This window comes from Schistocerca nitens, chromosome 9 (genome assembly GCF_023898315.1).
Source record: "Schistocerca nitens isolate TAMUIC-IGC-003100 chromosome 9, iqSchNite1.1, whole genome shotgun sequence".
NCBI classification, from domain to species: domain Eukaryota; kingdom Metazoa; phylum Arthropoda; class Insecta; order Orthoptera; family Acrididae; genus Schistocerca; species Schistocerca nitens.
The window spans coordinates 520,567,245-520,588,627 of NC_064622.1; the positions used below are offsets into that span (position 1 = coordinate 520,567,245).

At 46.6% G+C, this 21,383-nt stretch overlaps 1 protein-coding gene across 1 annotated transcript in view; it reads left to right on the forward strand.

The window, feature by feature from the left end:
• Window positions 1-21,383, forward strand: part of LOC126203861 (aminopeptidase N-like) — a 255,571-nt gene that overhangs the window by 129,379 nt on the left and 104,809 nt on the right. The window contains exon 5 of the mRNA XM_049938237.1: window positions 11,850-12,191. Within this exon, the coding sequence (XP_049794194.1) occupies window positions 11,850-12,191 (342 nt within the window). The remainder of the gene's footprint in view (window positions 1-11,849; window positions 12,192-21,383) is intronic.

The following is a 21,383-nucleotide window of genomic DNA, read 5'->3' on the forward strand; positions in this document are numbered from 1 at the left end:
TATTTACAGGAAATGCTCAATATGTCCACCATCATTCCACAACAATAGCTGTAATCGAGGAATAATGTTGTGAACAGCACTGTAAAGCACGTACGGAGTTATGGTGAGGAATTGGCGTCGGATGTTGTCTTTCAGCACCCCTAGAGATGTCGGTCGATCACGACTCACTCGCGACTTCAGGTAACCCCAAAGCCAATAATCGCACGGACTGAGGTCTGGGGACCTGTGAGGCGAAGCATGACGAAAGTGGCGGCTGAGCACACCATCATCACTAAACGACGCGCGCAAGAGATTCTGATTGTGATAATACAGCTTCACTAAAAGCGCCTTTTCAGGTAACGTCAACACGCTGCGACTGCTGGCGCATCTGATTCTCTCTCTCATTACAGCTCCTTTTATACACGATTGTCATGCGCAGTCTCTGACGTTTTACTGTCCAGCGCCATATGTCGAACATTTTGTGAACTTTTTTTTTATGTTCTAATAAAACCTCATCTCATTCCAAGCATGTGTGTCAATTTTTACCTCTCTATTATTCCGTGGTTTATTAAGTTTTCAAATTTATACTGACTTTTTGATCACCCGGTATATAGCGTCATACTGGTTGTCGTTCTCAGTGGATGAGACTGTGGCGGCCAGGGCAACACTCGAAAAATGTGCGCATCGGGGCAGGTAAGGACAGTAAGGGAGACTCGTGGCCTTCTGTCATCTTGTTGAAAGATGCCGTCTGCATCTACATCTATAGTCTGCAAACCACCTTGAGGTCCGTGACAGAGGGTACGTCCCGTTGTACCAGTTGTTAGGGTTTCTTCCTGTCCCATTCACATGATTATTTGAATGCCTCTGTGCGTACAGTAATTATTATAGTCTTATCCTCATGATCCCTGTGTAAGCGATACGTAGGGGGTTGTAGTATGTCCCTAGAGCAATCGTTTAAAGCCAGCTCTGGAAACTTTGTTAATAGACTTTCTCACGACAGTTTACGTCTATCTTCAAGTGTCTTCCAGTTTAGTTCCTTCATTATCTCTGTGACACTCTCCCACAGATTAAACGAACCTGTGATCATTCGTCCTGCCCTTTTCTGTATACATGCAATATCCGTGTTAGTCCTAGCTGGTATGGGTCCCACACGCTTGAGCAATATGCTAGAACTGGTCACACAAGTGATTTGTAAGCAATTTATCTTAAGTCTACCACCAGCTTTACCCACAAATGAACCTATGAAATCATTCCATTTCATATCCCCACAAAGCGTTACGCCCAGGTATCTGTATGAGTTGGCCGGTTCCAACAGTGACTCATTGATATTACAGTGTGGGGATACTACGTTTTCCTGTTTTCTCAAGTGCTATATTTTACGTGTCTGAACATTTAGAGCAAGTTGCCCATCTCTGCACCATGTTGAAATATTATCAAGATCTGATGATATTAATGCAGCTTCTTTCAGATACTGCTTCATAAAGGATAACTGCATCGTCTGCTGAAAGCTTGATTTTACTATAAATATTGTCTGCAAGTTCATTAATATACAATATGAACAGCAGGAGTCCCTACACACTTCCCTGCGGCACACTTGAAGACGCATCTACATCTGATGATGACTCCATTCAAGACAACATACTGTATTCTTCCTACCAAAAAGTCCTCAGTCCCGTTACCAATTTCACGTGATATCCCATATGATCGTCCTTGTGACAATATGAGTAGGTGCGGTACTGAGTCAAATGCTTTTCGGAAACCAAAAACACTGGATTTACCTGCTTGCCTTGGTCCCACATGACCGAAGTTTTAGAAATCCATGCTGGTTGCCATTGAGGAGATCATTCTGTTCAAGATACCTCATTACGTTTGAGCTTGTAATATTCTACAACAAATCGATGTCAAGGATATTGGATGGTAATTATGTGGATCACTTTTACTACCCTCCTTGTAGTTGGGTGTGACTTCTGGCTTTTTCCAAGAACTGGCCACGGTTTTTTGTTCGAATACAGTCGGAGGAGGGGATACGTCAGTCGCAAATTCAGTGTAGAATCAGACAGTGCTTCCATAGGGGCCTGAAGCATTGTTCAATTTTAACAATTTCAGCTGTTTCTCAACTCCACTGACATTAAAACTCATTTCACTCATCTTTTCAGTGTTTTGAGGAGTAAGTTAGGGTAATTCTCCTGAGTATTCCTTTGTAAATGAACATTTGAAAACGGAGTTAAGCATTTCAGCTTTTGCCGTGCTACCCTCTATTTTGGTTCCTGTCTCATTCGGTAGGGATTGGACACTAACTTTGGTGCCACTGACAGCCTTTACATGCGAGACGAATTTCTTTGGATTTTGTGAAATGTGATTTGACAATATTCTGCTACATTAGTCATTGACGACATCACGCATTGCTCTCTTGCCAGCAAAGGTGTTTCATTCAGCATCTGTCTATTGCCCAACGCTTTGTTTTACACCTGTTGTGCAGTAATGTCTGTTCCTTTAGAAGTTTCTTTATGGCGAGTGTATACCATAGAGGTTCCCTCCCATTATGAACTGTTCTATTGGGTGCATATCTATCATGTATCCAGTGCGTGGTCAACTATTCTTTTAAACTTGAGCCAGAGTTTCTCTATATAGTCCTGACCTGAGCTGTAAATATCGAGTTCCTCATTGAGATGCGACACTGCTGATTTTTTGTCTAGTTTACCTAACATTTACATCTTTCAGCTTGTTTTAGTTGCCCTTTGTACTTTGGTAATCATTATTGCCACTACCGTGTCACGGTCACTGATACCAGTTTCGATGCACATCCTCAAAAAGGTCATTTCTGTTTCTTACTATTAGATCCAATATATTTCTGTTTTTAGTAGGGCTTCTAACTATCTGTTCTATGTAGTTTCCAGAGAGGACATTTAGTAAAGTTTCACAGGATGACTTATCACGTCCACCACTAAGAAAACTGTAATTTTCCCAATTGACTGTTGGCTGGTAAAGTCTCCAGCGACGATTACAGTAAGACTGGTGAACTTCCGTACAAGTGGGCTGAGGAGTAAAGTTTTCAGTTACATGAGGGGACGAGTCTGGTGGGCGACAGAAGGATCCAATTATCGTTCTGTGCCAACCCCCGATACCGAGTCTCGCCCAAACAATCTTACACGCAGCTTCAATTTCAATCTTGGCGGATTTGAGTTTTTCGTGTAATGTGACAAGTACACCACATCAATTTCCCATTCGCCTATCCTTTCGAAACATACTCGAATTTTCCCCCGAAATCTCACCGCTCTCCATTTCAGCCGTGGCAGCCTCGAAGGCAGTGGCAAGCCGCCGGCCATAACAGGTGAGAAATGTAACGGCCGCTTTCCAAATTACCGGCTGTGCGAACGAGAGGTGACCGTGTCGCGTACCCGGCGGCACCACACAGCGTCACACAACGCGCATCACCCGTACGATAATGTTCTTCTCCTTCGTCACGTTATCGCACATCTTCGTGGGAATGGCACATTAACCTGGATTCGGCAACGTCCTTTCTGTGACCACCCCGTCCTCTATTTCTCCCCCAGGGTGGAAGTTGTGTACCCCAGCTGCTTGTGTTTAGTGTTAAGTGGGAGAACGTTTTCGAAATGTTTGTGAATTGTGGCACCGAACTGGAACTCGTGTACCAGCGCACTACTCACCTCGACGTGGTCTGCAGTGGAGAGGGCGCAGACGAGACAGTGACAGCTCCCAGATACCTCCGCGGCTGGGGCGCGCGGCGGCTCCCCTCCCCTCCCCATCCTCCCCACCGACAGAGCGCGCCGTGGGCCGAGTGGCGAGCCGCAAGCGCGCGACGGCTGCTGGCGAGCTGCGGACCGCCCTGTCGCAGGCTCCAACTGTCCTCCACACACAGCATCCCGGATGGCGCCCGAGTGTCACACGCCCGCGGTTGTACACCTGTGACGCTAACACGGGACTTTAGTACAAAATGGCTACCCGTTTGTTGGTTACTTGCGTGGGCTTTGCTGCCTCGTGACGCTTGCGATAAGCATTTCCGCAGCAGCCGCTGTGGAAAGGCTTCTACCTATTTCCACTTAGGTGCCGGCGTCTCAACTGTTTCGACGTCTCACCGGGTCGGCTCGCCTCGCGACGTCGTGACAGCTATGTCGTATTTTGTAAGGCGTAACGTGCGCCCTCGCCTGCGCCTGGCACTACTGGAATCTACTTCCTAAGCTGTACGTTTCTGACCTAATACGGTCGGCGCGCGACCACAGATGTGAAAAACAGCCTAAAGACCGTACGTAGGCCGGTCAGCTCGCTCCCCGTCGTCATTAATCTGTTAGGCAGATACTATCCAGAGCAAAGCAAATCCCAGAGTGGCAGAAGCAGCTCGATAACTAGCACAGTTACCTGGGAAAGTCTGCAACAAAGTTAGCGACCTACGGAATTTGCCAACATGAACTCTCTCCTCAGAGCTCCACACCCGCATTCGTCTGAAAAGACAGCGGGGCGACACTCCCGCGTGTCGTGTCGTCGTCGGATGCACCACCTTCTGCGGCAGTGCCGAAGGAAGCCGCGACCGATATCGCCACGCCGACAGCCCGCGGTGCTCGATGCCTGAGCGGACACTCGTCTCACTGCGACCGGACCCGTGGCCTCGCTGCGGCAGCGCAGGCGACACGTGTCTCCTCCCGGGCCCAGTGCCCTGAGGCCGCCGAGACCCCACTTGCCGTCGAGTACGATATTCCTCGACCAGTCGATTCTGTGTTAGTAACATCATCACGAAACGATAAACTGCATTTCCCATAGGACACACTCCTGCCTCTGTCAAACTCCGACACATGCTGGTAGACTATGTAACCCGGAAAAGACATTTGATGAAGTTATCTGCTAAGAGATGTTCACAGTGCTGAAGAAAGCAAGTGTAAAATACATTCCGAGACAAAAAAAGAAAAAGACGCACCACGAAGGAATTATCCAAATTGGACAGAATTCAGTAGATGTGATGTACATAAACAATGATACAAATTATTACAGTTTTAGAAAAATTTGATGATGTATACGGCGCATAGAGCTAGTCAATAACGCGTCGGTCCACCTCTGACCGTTATGTGAGTATTTATTTGGCTCGGTGTTGACTAGTAGAGTCGTTGGATATCCTGAGGGATATCGTGACAAATTCAGTCCACATGGCATGTCAGATCGTCAAAATCCTCTGCTTATTGGAGAGCCCTGCCCATACTGCTATCAGCTGGGGAGAGATCCGACCATCTTCCTGCCCGAGGCGGTGTTTGGCAAGCACGAATACGAGCAGTAGAAACCCTAACCGTTTTCGGATCGGAGTTATGTTGCTGAAATGTAGGACCAGGAAGGGCAACAAAACAGGGAGCGGGATCCCGCAGTCCACAACCGGAAGGACCCTGCTATGAAAAGAATTGCCACCCCAGACCGTCACTCCCGGTTTCCGGGCTGTACAGTGGGTAGTTAGGTCGGTATCCCACTGCCATCTGGGGTGTCTCCAGACATGTCTTCGCTGGTCATCAGTGTTGCTTCGAAGTGGGACTCATCACTGAATACAATTCTACTCCAGCCAATGAGATTACAGGCCGAAGATGTTTTTTGGAAAATTTGTTGTAAGGTACTATGGGACCAAACTGTTGAGGTCATTGGTCCCTAGGCTTACACACTACTTAACCTAACTTAAACAAACTTACGCTACGGACAACACACACACCCATGCCCAAGGGAGGCCTCGAACCTCCGACGGGAGGATCCGAGCAAACTGTGACAAGGCGCCCGTGACCGCGCGGCTAATCCGCGTGGCAGAGGACGTTTCTGAAGACGCCCCTTACAGTGGTGAGATACTCAATTGACTGTCGACCGCCTTACGGCCCGACAGCCAGGTTGTGATGATCTTGGGTGCCATTCCTTTTCATAGGAGAACTCTGTTGGTTGTCATCAGCAGCAGTCTTACAGAACAACGGTACGACGCTGCGTTTTGTCGCTTTTCATGCAAACCATCCTTAGTTTACATTTCAGCAAGACAACGTGAGTTTCTAATGCTTCTCTTCGTGCTTGCCAAATCATACCTTGGCCAGCAAGGTCGCCGGATCTCTCCCCAATTAACCACGCTTGGAGCTTTACTGGCAGGATCCTCCAAGCATCTCGGGGTTTTTGACGATCCTCAGGGGATATCCGACAAGTATATCGGTCATTGCCAAACCGAATAACTGCTTACATAACGGCTATTGACTTCCTCAGTTTGTGAAACTCATTCTCTTCAATAAATCATCTAATCTTTCTGATACTGTAATCATTTGTATGTCTGTGCATGACCTTCACATCTACCAACGAATGGCGCCATTATGGGTCGCCGCGAAAGTCTAAAGTGCGTCAGAACCCCAGTATGATGAAAGGTATGGTGATTCTCGTGTACGACTGTTATGGTGTTATCCTAACGCATTGCGTTCCTCCACGTCAGATCGTCAGTGCACAGTATTACTATTCGTTTTTGGAGCATCACCTGCGACCAGCTTTGCGAAAGAAGCGGCGAGAGTTTCTGCGCAACCCATCCATCGTTTTGCATGACAATGCGCGGGTGCATACAGCGCAAGCTGTGACTCCTCTGTTCGGTCAATGGGACTGGGACGTACTGTACCAGCCACCATACTCCTCGGACTTAAGTCCTTGTGATTTGATTCCGAAGATGAAGGAACTACTTCGTGGCATTCGCTTCAGAACTGTTCCAGAGATTCTGCAGGCAGTAGAACGCTCCATTTGCACCATCAACAGAACGGACTCTGCTAACGGTATACTACGCCTTCCACATCGCTGGCAACGTGTTCTACACAACGCTCATGACTACTTCGAAGGACAGCAACAGGTGCAAACATTTAACTCTTTTGTATAAGTTGTGAATAAATAGTTGCCACTATGTAAGTTCTGACCCTCGTACAAATTCTTGTCCGCCCCGAAAGCTGAGTTGTCAGCGCAACGGAATGTCATGCAAAGGGGCCCGGTTTCGATTCGCGGCTGGGTCGGAGATTTTCTCCGCTCAGGGACTGGGTGTTGTGTTGTCTTCATCAGCATCACCATCATCATCTCATCCACCGGAGTCGTGACTGGAAGGGCATCCGGCCCCGCCTTAACTTAACCCTGCCATATCCGACCATAGCAATGCCGACCCTGCGAAAACTACGGGACAAAAGCACAACCAAAAGAAGAAGAGGAGAATGTACGAAGTGTTGCAGGTGGTACTCAGCTTCTATAAGAACGAAGTAACTGTTATTAGAAATTGTCATTACGAACAGGAAGCAAAAATTAGAAATGGTCGGGGAGAAGGATGTGCTCTCTTCCTCTTATATTCAATGTTTACATTCAGGAAGCTACAGACCAAGTGAGCGAAACTACTGTGGAGTGGATCAGAATGAATGGGCAGAAGATAGGCTTGTTGCATTACACAAATGATATTTATGTCTTCACGGATGGAAAATAAAATCTAGAGGAGCTAAAAACTAAATTGATGGTGTGCAGTACAGGTGAAGTATGTTAACATTTAAGAACAAGAAATGCAATTGAGGAGCCAGAAATCACAGAGAATATTACGTATTTGGGAAGCAGGATCGCATGGGATTGTAGAAGCCGGAACGAAATTGTGAGAAGAATATAGCAGGCCAAAATTGCTTTTACTTTGTGAAAGTGGTTACTTACAAGCATGAACGTCAGTCTGGAAATAAGGAAAGAGATCATGAAAGCATTTGGCCATACTCAAACAATAGGAAAACAAGAGGTAACACGCCTGGAAGCCCTGAAGATTTAGTGCGACAGAAGGATGTTGAACATCAGCTGCAGAGATAAAGTTACCAATTGGGAGCTGCTGAGAAGAGTACAGGAAACCATATCTCTGCGGAGGCACATCCAGACAAGAAGAGACAAACTCCTAGGTGACATCTGAAGACAGAACAACATCACTGTAACAATAGTAGAAGAAGCTTTTGCTTTTTTCCTTCTTACAACAGGTATAACACGATCTTCTCATGACCGCACACCACTGAAATGCGATTTGTGGATAAGTAAACCGCCACGTAATGCGGGGTGGTTATAATTAAACTTTCCCTATATAACACATTATAAAACCGATGCTGATCATCGTACGACTATCAAACTTGGTAGCATCAATGTCCAGAGTACGGGATGCACGATATGCATGCGTCGCAGCAGCACCGTCCAGTTCCAACTATGGCCACCAGGCGCCGTGATCAGTCCTCGTCATTCATAGTCTCACACACCTGACCAGTCACAGTGCACTTGTTGACGTGTCAACATGAGCCTGGACAAAAGGAGCACGGCGTTATTGGCGAAGCTCTATCGTCAACACAACAGTAATGCTGCAGCTGCACTTCGGGAATATTGCCGGCTGAAAGGATGACGGAAGGGTCCTCTTTCTCCGCCAGCTACGCAGAGCACGATGAAGAAATTCGAATCAACTGGAGAACTGGGCGTCGGTCCGGGAAGACGCCGACATACCACAGGTGGTCGATGAAATCGCTGTTGCCACGGCAGATAATGCTGCGCGCAGTTCGCGATCGTCAGGCAGTGCGCGTGCTGTGTTACGACAGTTGAACACACCGTGGTACACTGTACGGAACGTGCTTCGAACCATTCTCAAATGGAATCAGTACAAGATCCATAACGTACGGCAGCTTGCACCACACGACGCACAGCGACGTGTCGACTCCGCTCTCTACTTTCTCGCAAGGATTGAAGTTGTTGAAGGCTGGCCCTGGACAGACGATGCTCATTTTCCTCTGACGAGTGAGATGAACACACAGAATTGATGAGTGTGAGGATCTTCTCCTCCAGTCACTGTGCACGATGTTCCTCTGTGCGGTGAACGTGTCACTGTACGGTGTGGCTTCACGGCTACATTCGTCACTGGCCGAATCTTTTTTGAACAGGTTAGCGCTCGAGGATCAAAGATGTGCAGCCTGGCCGGCGTTATTGCGATGTGCTTCGCCAGTGTGCTATGCCCGCCCTGCAGTAGAGAGACGCATCGAACACGATAATTTTCGTGCAATATGGGGCGCCAACACACGCCGCACTTGAAGGTCACCTGCTTCTCCGAAACGCACGTGGAAACGATCGAATTATCAACTGATCGTTTCCGAATGCTTGGCCGGCACGATCGCCTGCTCTCAGCCCCTGTGATTTCTGGTTGTGGGGCTGCCTGGAGAACACGGCTTACTAGGAGAACATTCCCTCAGGTAGCCAGCGTATCTACAGGTATGCTTCGCTCTGCGATCCTGCGCTTTCAGACTCTTCCGCACACTGATGGGTGCCGTACTGAGCCGCTTTTGAAGCAGTAATGGTATTATGTACTGTAGCAGCATATTAAAAGTGTTTTAATTGAATCGATTCAGCATTATTTCTCTACCCCATGTCTTTGACCTTAACCCTACCGAGTTTGGTGCGTGTACGGCAATTAGTTTCCGTGCTATAACGTTTTAAATAGCGAAGCTTTAATTATAACCATCCACGTACGGAGAGGCCTCATTGCTACTTGTTAGGCGTGTCAGTCCCCGAAGTGCGAACCACTGGCAAAACGCAGCGTGTAGTAGACCTCCTGTCTGTTGCATGTCGCCGCTTATGCGATTGCTGATTATATGCCCAGGACTGTGTAAGGATTCCCTTTCTTTCTTTCAGTCGAATTTAGACGTTGCTTTTTCTTGGGCCGTTGAAACTAGCTTTGGAGACACCTCTATTTACACTCATTTCAACAGAAAATGCTTTGATTTGTTAAATAACTCTCATAAGTGCTATGCATGTGTTGTATTTGTTGTACAAGATTTTGATACGGTCGTGTTCTCTTTGCCGTTGAGTTAGAACCTTAAACGCAGCTGAGTGACTGATCGAATCGAATGACTTCCCAAAACCTATTACGACAAGGCAAAGAGGTAGATGTTACGCATTTGTTTTAATATTATTGTTTCATGCGCAGTGAGGATGTGTTTAACGTCCCGTCGACATCGAGGTCATTAGAGGCGGAGCACATGCTAGGATGGTGGCAAGGATGGGGGGGGGGGGGGGGGAAATCGGCTGTGCCCTGTCAAAGGAGCCGTCCCAGTATTTTTTGCCTGGAGTGATTTAGGGTAAGCACGAAAATCCTAAGTGTGGACGGCCGTACGGTGGTTTGAACTATCGTCCTCCCGAATGCGAGTCCAGTGTGTTAACCACTGCGCCACATCGCTCGGTGTGAGGATAAGTTCGAGTGTACTAAATCCTGTGCAAAATCCAGATTCCAGCCTGGTCGAGCCCGGTCGAGTGTAGTGCTCATTCCGGCAGTCATTGTGTAAGTATCAGGACTGTTTTGGCTTCATTCCAGATACACGGTAATGTTTCGCTGTGTAAATAACTGGAAAATGTTGAAGCTAAAGGATTTATGGATATCTCATCTGTCAGTTTCAAAATATCGACGCCGAGTTCGACACTAACAGGAGTAGTTCCTTTTATCGAACTTCTCTAGAGCATTTTTGACTCTTTAGGGGAATGTTCCTGCAATTCGGGAGACAGGAGCATCGAATTCGCGTGGGACTAAAATATCATCATCGATTTTGCTGTGCAAGTTATTATAAAACTTTCCCATATAGTCGAATATATTTTCCTTATCCGCAGTTCGGGCTCGATCTGTTCCTATTTAACGCTATCTACAGTTCAAACACCTCGATAATGTTTTAAGCTACATGCTTTATAGATCACAGATTTTAAGATCTCGGCTGAGTGGTCAACACTTATGTGTGTAGGTGGGTGTATGTGTCTCTGTGTGTGTGTGTCCGCGCGACTGCTACGGTCGCGGGTTCGAATCCTGCCTCGGGCATGGATGTGTGTGATGTCTTTAGGTTAGTTAGGTTTAAGTAGTTCTAAGTTCTAGGGGACTAATGACCACAGATGTTAAGTACCATAGTGCTCAGAGCCATTTGAACCATTTTTGTGTGTGTGTGTGTGTGTGTGTGTGTGTGTGTGAGAGAGAGAGAGAGAGAGAGAGAGAGAGAGAGAGAGAGAGAAGGAGGGGGAGAGAGGGAGAGAGAGAGAGAGAGAGAGAGAGAGAGATGCAGGGTTTTTGTCAAGCGCATTTTCTCTCAAGTTTTGGCACGTATCTGGAATTTCTTTCTTGCAACGTGTAGCTGGAGTCAGCCCAAACGCATCCTGCTCATCACGTCTTTCATGCGATGCCAAGAGTCGACGGAAAGTGTGCGTTTCTTTCTCGTCACTCACTCACACACACACACACACACACACACACACAAAATGATTTTGAAAGTGTAATTTCACGTTCCCACTCGACAGAGTGCTACCAGATTAGTGTAGTGCGATCGATATTGATTTTGCCGGTACGAATTAAAAGGCACAGTGGAAGATGAAGAACAGCCGGTAGGCTACCCCAGCAGCGACTGAGCAGCGCTGCACGCCGGGGCGGTGCTGGCGCTGCTGTGCTGTCCCTGTCAGTACGTAGCCTACACACCGGACTAATCTGGCAGCGCTCTGTTCCGATTTTAAAATCAGTTTGTTTGAAACGCGAAACAAACCCACGCATTCAGTCGACATTTCGCGTCGCACGAAACAAGTGACGATAACAATTTGTTTGAAGTGGCGTCAACTACGCATTATAGAAAAGAAATTGCAAGTTCCAACTGTAACACCTGACGACCTGTAGGAGGGACACCCAATGTCACAATTACAAAGCTAGTGTTTCGTAAACACTCTCGGCTGAAGAACAAAAATGTAGGACTGTGAAACAAAAGTAAAGGGGTAAAATAAAAAGAAATTGAAACGTTTATTCTCGAATTACTGCGTAATTCGAATAAATGCATTATGCACTAATTGCACCTACTGTGAACGTGTCCTAGGTCACCTGCGGCAGCAGCTGCGGTAGCGAACCGGACGCCGGTGTACTTTGGGACGACGAATCCGATGTCGACGTACCTGGTGGCGTTCGTGGTGTACCACGAGGAGACGTTCGGCGCGCTGGAGAGGAAAGCCACCGAGACCGAGGGTCCGATCCGCGTGTGGTCCAGGGCGGAGCTGGCCGCGCAGCGCGGCTTCGCGCTGGACGTGGCCGCCGCCTCGCTGGCCGCGTACGGCCGCCTCTTCCCGGACTACTTCCTGCACATGAACACCAAGATGGACCAGGTCGCCATTCCGGACTTCAGCGCCGGCGCCATGGAGAACTGGGGGCTCGTCACCTACAGGTAGGCCGGCTGCCGGCTCCGTGCCTGTGCATTTTAATTATACCACCAGAACTGGCTGAAGACCTCTCGTTGTTAGTGTATCAACAGTAACCCTCACTCGCGAGGCGCTTTAAGGACTCGATCTCCCATGTGTAAAACGATTTCATATGTGTGACGACTTGGCAGATAGTTAACGTGTTACTCCTTTACGGTTGAGACATAAAACCTTAATTATGTTTTAAGTTTGTCGGAAGTCCGTAAGTGCTCTCATTATCAAACAGTGGAAGAGTACAGTCTCGGTAATTTGTACTCAGTTTTAAGAAAAGCTCATTTTTCGTGCATCCCAGTTTTTATGACATCGTGAAGTACAAGAGGGCGGTCAGGGGGCGGAAAAAACATGTGAACACCAAAAACACAACACATTACTGTGCCCAGCTGGACTTGAGAACTGCTTTCAGTCGTCGCTTAATAGATAAATACAGGTACCGTGTAGGGTCTTCATAGGAACCTCACACCATTCTCCTTCCGAAGCAGTGGAAATTTCAGGTGACCACGATGGAGATGGGTGGCAACCGCGCACCCTTCTCACCAAAGTATACCGCAAAGGCTCAGTAACGTCGAGATGTGGCCACTGCGGAGGCCGGGGTAGACGCTACGATCGATCCTCGTACTCAGGCACATGCGACCGGGGGCCGTGTCGTACCGTGGGACGGGCCTCAGCAGCCGAAATGCTCACACAGTCCTTTCGCAGTAGTGTGACTTTGCAGAGGGATCACACGACAGTATGGTGACCCGTGTCATCACCGAACCCCCGCCTCGTTTCACTGCGGGACGCGACCTTGGCCAGCAGTCGGGGACGGTGTGAAACGAGACTCGCCCGACCACACGAGTGTCTTCCGCTGATATGTAGTTCAGGTTCTTTCGCTTGGACACCGCATTTTCCTGCTATGGGCAAAATTTTCATCAGTGACGAGTTCAGCCCTACCTGCAGTTTGCCGCTTATGTATCTAACATCGTTGCGTATTTTGCACTGACAGAACTCGTGAGTTCTGCAGTGATTTTTGCAGGTGTCGCCACAATCCTCCTCAGTGATCTTGCGTCACCACCACTCGGCTCCCACTTCACCTGCGTTTTGTCACATCGGATGATGTTTTTGCACTTTCCCTGTTTGCGGTGTAAATCTTCGGCATCGTGCCTCGTGGAACACTAAACACGCCGCCTGCCTTGGCTACGGAAGCACCCAACAATTCGCCCACGTTCGAATGCACTGAGCTCCAGCATAATGCACGCACAACTTCACGAACTGGGTACGTATTCCAATACGTCCCATGGTACACTCTATAAATAGCGCAACACACAAACTATCACAAAAACTGAAAAACATACTGATCAAAAATTGTACATATGAAACAATATATTCTATAAAGAAACAGCATGATACTAGAAGAAGAACTGAAAGGTAAAAATCTTCCCTAAGATGCTCAGTTCTTACCAGATGACATTACCAACCTCTACTGCCGGCCGGGGTGGCCGTTCGGTTCAAGGCGCTACCGCCTGGAACCGCGCGACCGCTACGGTCTCAGGTTCGAATCCTGCCTCGGGCATGGATGTTTGTGATGTCCTTAGGTTAGTTAGGTTTAAGTAATTCGAAGTTCTAGGGGACTGATGACCTCATTCTAACCCTCCACCCTATAATTACCGATACAAATTAGTTATTTAAATTCTGCCTCTGTTGATTTACAGGACATATACTTCAGCCTTCGTAACAGCAGACTGAGCAAAGAGGGTGGAAAGTTCAGAAATGTTGATTGGTCAATGTAACTGGTACTTACGTCCTAAAATTCTTTTTCATTATTCCACGTGGTTCACGTCTACAAAATATTTGCATTTGCAGGAGTTCATATGTTTGATCTTGCTGTATCAATTCTAATGAAAACAATGAACACATTTCGGCTTCCAGTTTGTTGGTATATTCTTGAAATCATTTAATAAATTTGAAATAACACCTTTTCTTTGTGGTTCACTATTATACACAGATATTTTAGAGCATTGTTATTTAGGTATAATGGCTACGTTCGGCCGCCTTTGACCATATGCGGTCATACACAGTTTCTCTCGGCAAACTACAGCAACTAACATACTTTCGCCGGAGGGCCGAGTCCTCCCTCGGGCATGGGTGTGTGTGTTGTTCTTAGCATAAGTTAGTTTAAGTAGTGTGTAAGTCTAGCGACCGATGACCTCTGCGGTTTGATCCCATAGTAATTCACACACACACATTGAACATACTTTACCCACTGATAACCCACTTTTTTTAAATACATAGATAACAACACATTGGTCAAAGATTATTAAATTTCTTCATGCTTACACACCTTTCTGACATTTACAGTCATCAAAATAATAAGCTAACTTTTTATCTAAGAAAAGGGTGTCGTAGAATACGTGATAAAACATCTTGTGTTGGAAATTACAGTTGGTACGTACACTGATGGCCCAAGACATTAAGACCACTTGATTAATAGCTTGTTTGTCCGTTTTTGGATTGAAATACATCACTGATCCTACATATCTGACAGTTTCTTGATAGGTTTGTAGAGGTATGTGGCTTTATATGACATCGTACAAGTCATGTAATTCGGGTAAATAACGAGCCGCTGATATCCGTACGCGGTGATGGCGCCCTATAGCGGCCCAGATGGGTTCCATCGGATTTAGAAAACTCAAACTTGGTTTCCGGGGCATCAACATCAGTCCACTGTAACTCTCCTCAAAGCATTGCAGCACGGTTCTGGCTCCGAGACGCGGACATTTATCCTGTTGAAAGATGACATTGCAGTCCGAGAAGACATCGAGCACGAAGGGAGGCAGGTGGTTCACAGCTGTCACTAATTCCACAGGCGCAGGAGAATGTCTCCCACAGGATAATATCGCTCCCCCCAGCCTGTGTCTGTGGCGCGCTGCACGTTCCGAGCCGCCGATGACGACCATCTACCGAGCGTAGCAAATGCGTGATTCACCCGAAGGACCGACACATTTGCATCGGTCGAATCCCGACGGTTCCGTGCCCACTACTATCGTGACTGACGAGGTCGTCGGGTCAAAATGTGAACGCGTAGGGGTTGTCTGCTCCGGAGCTCCACGTTCGACAACGTACGATGTACGACGAACGGAGTGCTCCGAAACACTTGCGGGTGCACCGACATTGTGCTCTTTCGGCAGAGATGTCACAGGTCGCCTTCTATCCTACTTTACAGACAAGTCTCCGAACTCCAACTTCTGCGAAGAGTCGTGGACATGTTACCATTTAGCGCCTAGTGGTAGTTTCACTGTCCTACCTCTTTCCATAGATGCTCACAACTGTAGCCATTTTCGGGATACTCGTTTACTGGCTCTGCCCTTTCTTGGATGTACCCCTTTGCAGCCCATATCTTGGCTAGGGTGATCCTCCGTATATGTATACCGCGTCACGTGCCCGCAACGCCACCAGGCAGCATCCAGTGTCGAGGTGGACAACGGTCATAATGTTTTGGAACACGATGTATTCAGAGTAGTTTCATTACACCATTGTAGATGGAACGGTGGTTTGTGCAGACGCGAAATGCAGCGCAGTGGAAATGTAAGGACCGCCATTTGGCTGAACACGACACGGCGAGTATAGTCAGGTGGGTAAGACGGGTGAGGGCGAGTGGTAGTGTCTCCAACAGGCGGTCACCAGTCTGCTCGAGAAGAGTTCCACTTGTGTGAGAACCACGAGCGAGTGCGCCTATTGCACGAACACACGCGTCCTAGACGTTCAGCTCGGCGACGTGCACAAACTTTACAGCAATCGCGACGTTCACTGTGCCGCATATTGACTATATGAAGCTTCGCCCATATAAACTAAAGCCTGGCCAAAACAGACTCGCTAGCTGCACTGCCATTTTTGCGACGATTATCCGAAAACCAGTGTTCCTCCAATACGATTTGCTGTCCAGTGAAGTAAGCTTTTTCGTGACTGGACATGTTCAGAAGCAAAGCTTCGACAACGTCTGCGTGCGAAACCCGAGGCAAATCCAAAAGCTGTTGCTGATCATTACTGAAAAATGTTGTAGAATTTCCTCATTCCAGAATTGCACACAAGAGAACTTCTGAACAACATTCAGGTCCGCAGGAGAGTGTAACAGCTGAACATCAAACCAAAGTATGTACATATTCTATTAAATGTGTCCACACATTGTGAAATCCAGGAGCCGATTTGACGTGGCCACCCAGTTCCGCAGACTCAAGAGCTCCACATTACTTCCTCTGAGGCAGTGTGTAGCTAGCCACTCGTTTTCTGACGCTTGACTAACTGAAGACATCCACTGATCTCTGTATATATGAAAGGCAGCGTCCAGGCCGACCGGCTGACTGACTCAACATCGCACAGCCCAGACTGCTAAGAATAGAAACTTGAAATTTGGAGGCGGTGTGGACCTTATACCTGAGGCACCGTTTAAGAAGTCCAAAATTCCAACCCGATGGGGTGGAATAGGGGATGAAGGTCTTTTTGAAGCTAGACCTACGGAAATGGGTATTTGGTTCCCCGGTCAGGAATAAAGGTGTGTGCGTTTCAGCATTTTTGGAAATTAAACCACGCGGGGATAAAACAGTGGGTGAAAGTTTTTTTTGAAATTATATCATTATTAAAGACCTGGTAAAGTATTTTTAAAGAAACATGTATGAACAATGGTATTTGACTTCTCTGCTACAAGTAAAAAATACGTGTTTCAGTGTTTCTGGAAATTCAGCCCCTAAGGGAGATATAAAACACATAATTGATTGGTGACTCCGTGGCGTGTTGTGTGCACCAGGACCAAATAGTGGATAGAATTGTAAGGAAAATCAGCATTGGCCGTATTTTGTTGTTTTATTGTCAGCAACATCGATTTTCGGTCACTTAGTGACCATCCTCAGCGCTTGAAGTTAAAAATTTTCACGTGACGATCAGAGAGTATAAAAACGAAAATCACAACTATACCTGCGTATGAACAAAACCGTTGGTAGGAACATACCTGTAATATACAATTAAAATTGGTAGGCACTGGTATCAAGCTCTAACCACAAGCTTAGACGGATCACATAAACTGAGGCCGCTGTTTACATGCACCTGTACAGCAGACCTCGGTGTGACAGGGCTTGGAACGCCCCCTATGTGACATGTGTCACGTGAAGGCTTAATACTACTGGATTTGCAAGATATTAACACAAAATACCTCTTGTGCATTTGTGACTCATGAAGTAATTCAAATTTAAAATGTACCTAATAAACATAGCAGACGAAGGGGGAAGGAAACATCTAAAATACAATGGCGTATTGTTTTTGAAAAAACCAACTTAGAAAACATAAAACAGATCGATAATAAGTTGTCAGAGTGCAGGACAAGTAAAAGAAAAAAAGAAAAGGAAAAAGAATAATACATGAATAACATGAAATGAGGTATAACACAGTTTTTTTTAAAAAACATAGTGGGCACCATCTGGCGTGGGAAGTTAGAAGTACAACGTTCGTGATTTACGTAAACTCTTACGTTAAGACTAAGGAGTCAAATATATAAAAATAGTAATAGTCCGAAAATGCCATTACATAATAATTATAATGCCGTGAAACACAATAATCATTACAAAAAAGTTTTGAAGGTGTAGACAAACAATTTTGTTATCATATTTAACCGACATGATGATGTACATCTCGTTTGTCCCTTTGGACAAGCTAACATTATTATAACAATGGTTATACGCTTCCGCGCCTCTCGCATCCGTCTCCCCTCCCCCACGCGGATCCTGTACGATCTCATCCCCTTCCCCCACCTCCTCCTTTTCCTTGAAAGGATACGGATCCTGTACACCTCCCGCAAACTCGATCCTCCTCACCCGCTCGTCTCCCTGATCCTCTCCCACCCCCGCCCGCTGCCACGCCTGAATTCACACGTCCCACCCGGTCTCCATCTCTCCACCCTCCTTACCCTCTCCCAAGGTGGCTTCCGCCAGCTCCCCCTCCCTGCTGATGCCCTCCTCCCCTCCATGTACCCCTCCTACCAACTTTGATCCTCCCGCCCTCCTCCTGTGCTTGCTCCTCTGGGCACCCTCCCTCCCTTCTCTCCCTTTTTCCCTCCCTCCTCCTTTTCTCCCCCCTCCTCCCCCGGGCCTCCCCTCCCCTGTCCCTCTCCTCCTGCCCCCGTCTCCTCCGCCATTGGCATCCTTTTCCTCCCCTCTCCCCCACCTCACCCCTGTTCCCCTCTTGGCAGGTCCCCGGACTCGCACACGCTAAGTGGACATTCGCGCGCCGGAGATCACCGCCATCAGTGTTTCGTCTGTGCCGTCGTGTTTAGTGTTCAGTGTTCCCGTCACACTCCCTCGTTCACCAGTGCCATCGTCATCTTCAGTGTTTGTGCATCGTCTCATCAGTTAGCAGTGTGGATTATCGACGAGTGTGAACGGCTCCGTGTTTGTCTCTATGTGTCTCCTGTTTTATTGCCCACCGTTCTGTAACTTATGTGTCTTCTCACTGTTTTTGCTGCTTGTATATTCTATGGCTGAAGAGCAGCGTAGTGTGCTGCTGACAGCCTGCCTGTTGTACAGGCTTTAAAATAACAATAATGTAAAAAAAAAAAAGATACCCGGTTGCTTAATGTAAAACATAGCACCCACAATTTGGCGAGGGAAGTTAGAAGTATATCGTTCTTGATTTACGTAAAACATTACGTTAAAACTGAGGAGTCAAATATATAAGAAACAATAATAGTACGAAAAATGCCACTAAGTAACAACTCAAATGCCATGAAACAATATTAATTACAACAACAAAAAAGTTTTGAGGGTGTAGACTAACAATTTTGTTATCATATTTAACGACGCTATGATGTACATATCATTCGTCCCATTTGGACAAGCTAACATTTTTTATAACACCGGTTGTACGCTTCCACATCAGCACTGGGTCAGAATCCATACATACATTCACAGGTTGACAAAACAGTAATAGAATCGCCAAGCAACCGGTTTTGAATACTAATAAAAATAATTTGATTTTACATAACTTATAGTAGCAGTGGGACCCATATGAAATAAAAGCAGACTTAAAAATACCTTTCATTCTGCAGTGGAAGAGATGTGTTTCAAAGTAGCGGATATGAACAAGTGCTCGTGTCTCTTAAGGTGTGCATTTTAGAGCCCATATTTCACTGGACATTTTTCACTCGTCTGTCAAACATTCTTCTGTGTAAAAATACCGTCAGATCTGAATCGTTAATAACTGCGAGACTAATAATGCGTAGATAGTGGTTGAGCCGATAACCGACAGATCACGTCTGATTTCCTTTGCCTTCGATGTCATCCTATCAGAGTAGGCCCACGCGCGTGGTTGTTAGGAATTAGCATTGTTTAAAGTTACAAACTGGTGTGGCAGGGACCCGCGTTTGGCTAGGACGCAGGTTTGGCTATCATTCTGAAGAGCTACTGGGACCCAATGCGAGAGAATAATAATATTCGCCGGAATGTGAGTGAAAATAGGTATAAAACTGAAACTTTCAGAGTAATGAAAGATGTTGCCTCGCACGGCTCGCGAAAAAGCTCGGAATTATAGAGAATACGAGGCAGAGCGAAGCTAATGTCGAAAGGCATCCAAACAGCCTAAAAGGTCCAGTGGCGAGTCGATGAGAACGCAAGGGCAGCGTGGAAAAGGAAATGAGAAAACTGCGCGTAGCGATTACGTAGCTGGCCCGTCAGACATACAGCGCCAGAAACAGTTCAAACTTGCGATTTATCTAGACTGTGTAACGGCTTTATTAAATAAACAAACACTGTCTGGAAGAGCTGAGGTGACGGACAGGCTGGCGTGCTATCCTCAGCCCTGAGATAGAGCACGCTGCTCTCGCGGCCGATGTCAGCCGAGCAGCCTCTCACGAGGGCCGAGTGCGACCCACGTGTTGACCCGTCCGTTGTTGTTGTTGTGGTCTTCCTTTCTTTGGGATTGGAATTATTATATTCTTCTGTAAGTCTGAGGGTATTTCACCTGTCTCATACATCTTGCTCACCAGATGGTAGAGTTTTGTCAGGACTGGCTCTCCCAAGGCCATCAGTAGTTCTAATGGAATGTTGTCTACTCCCGGGGCCTTGTTTCGACTCAGGTCATTCAGTGCTCTGTCAAACTCTTCACGCAGTATCTTATCTCCCATATCATCTTCTTCTACATCCTCTTCCATTTCCGTAATATTGTTCAAATGGTTCAAATGGCTCTGAGCACTATGGGACTCAACTGCTGAGGTCATTAGTCCCCTAGAACTTAGAACTAATTAAACCTAACTAACCTAAGGACATCACAAACATCCATGCCCGAGGCAGGATTCGAACCTGCGACCGTAGCAGTCTTGCGGTTCCAGACTGCAGCGCCTTTAACCGCACGGCCACTTCGACCGGCTCGTAATATTGTCCTCAAGTACATCGCCCTTGTATAAACCCTCTATATACTCCTTCCACCTTTCTGCCTTCCCTTCTTTGCTTAGAACTGTGTTGTCATCTGAGCTCTTGATATTCATACAAGTGGTTCTCTTTTCTCCAAAGGTCTCTTTAATTTTCCTGTAGGCAGTATCTATCTTACCCTAGTGAGACAAGCCTCTACATCCTTACATTTGTCATCTAGCCATCCCTGCTTAGCCATTTTGCACTTCCTGTCGATCTCATTTTTGAGACGTTTGTGTTCCTTTTTGCCTGCTTCATTTACTACATTTTTATATTTTCTCCATTCATCAATTAAATTCAATATTTCTTCTGTTACCCAAGGATTTCTATTAGCCCTCGTCTTTTTACCTACTTGATCCTCTGCTGCCTTCACTACTTCATACCTCAGAGCTACCCATTCTTCTTCTACTGTATTTTTTCCCCCCATTCCTGTCAATTGTTCCCTTATGCTCTCCCTGAATGTACAACCTCTAGTTCTTTAAGTTTATCCAGGTCCCATCTCCTTAAATTCCCACCTTTTTGCAGTTTCTTCAGTTTCAATCTGCAGTTCATAACCAATATATTGTGGTCAGAATCCACATCTGCCCCTGGAAATGTCTTACAATTCAAAACCTGGTTCCTAAATATCTGTCATACCATTATACACTCCTGGAAATTGAAATAAGAACACCGTGAATTCATTGTCCCAGGAAGGGGACAGATACATCACATGATCACACTGACAGAACCACAGGC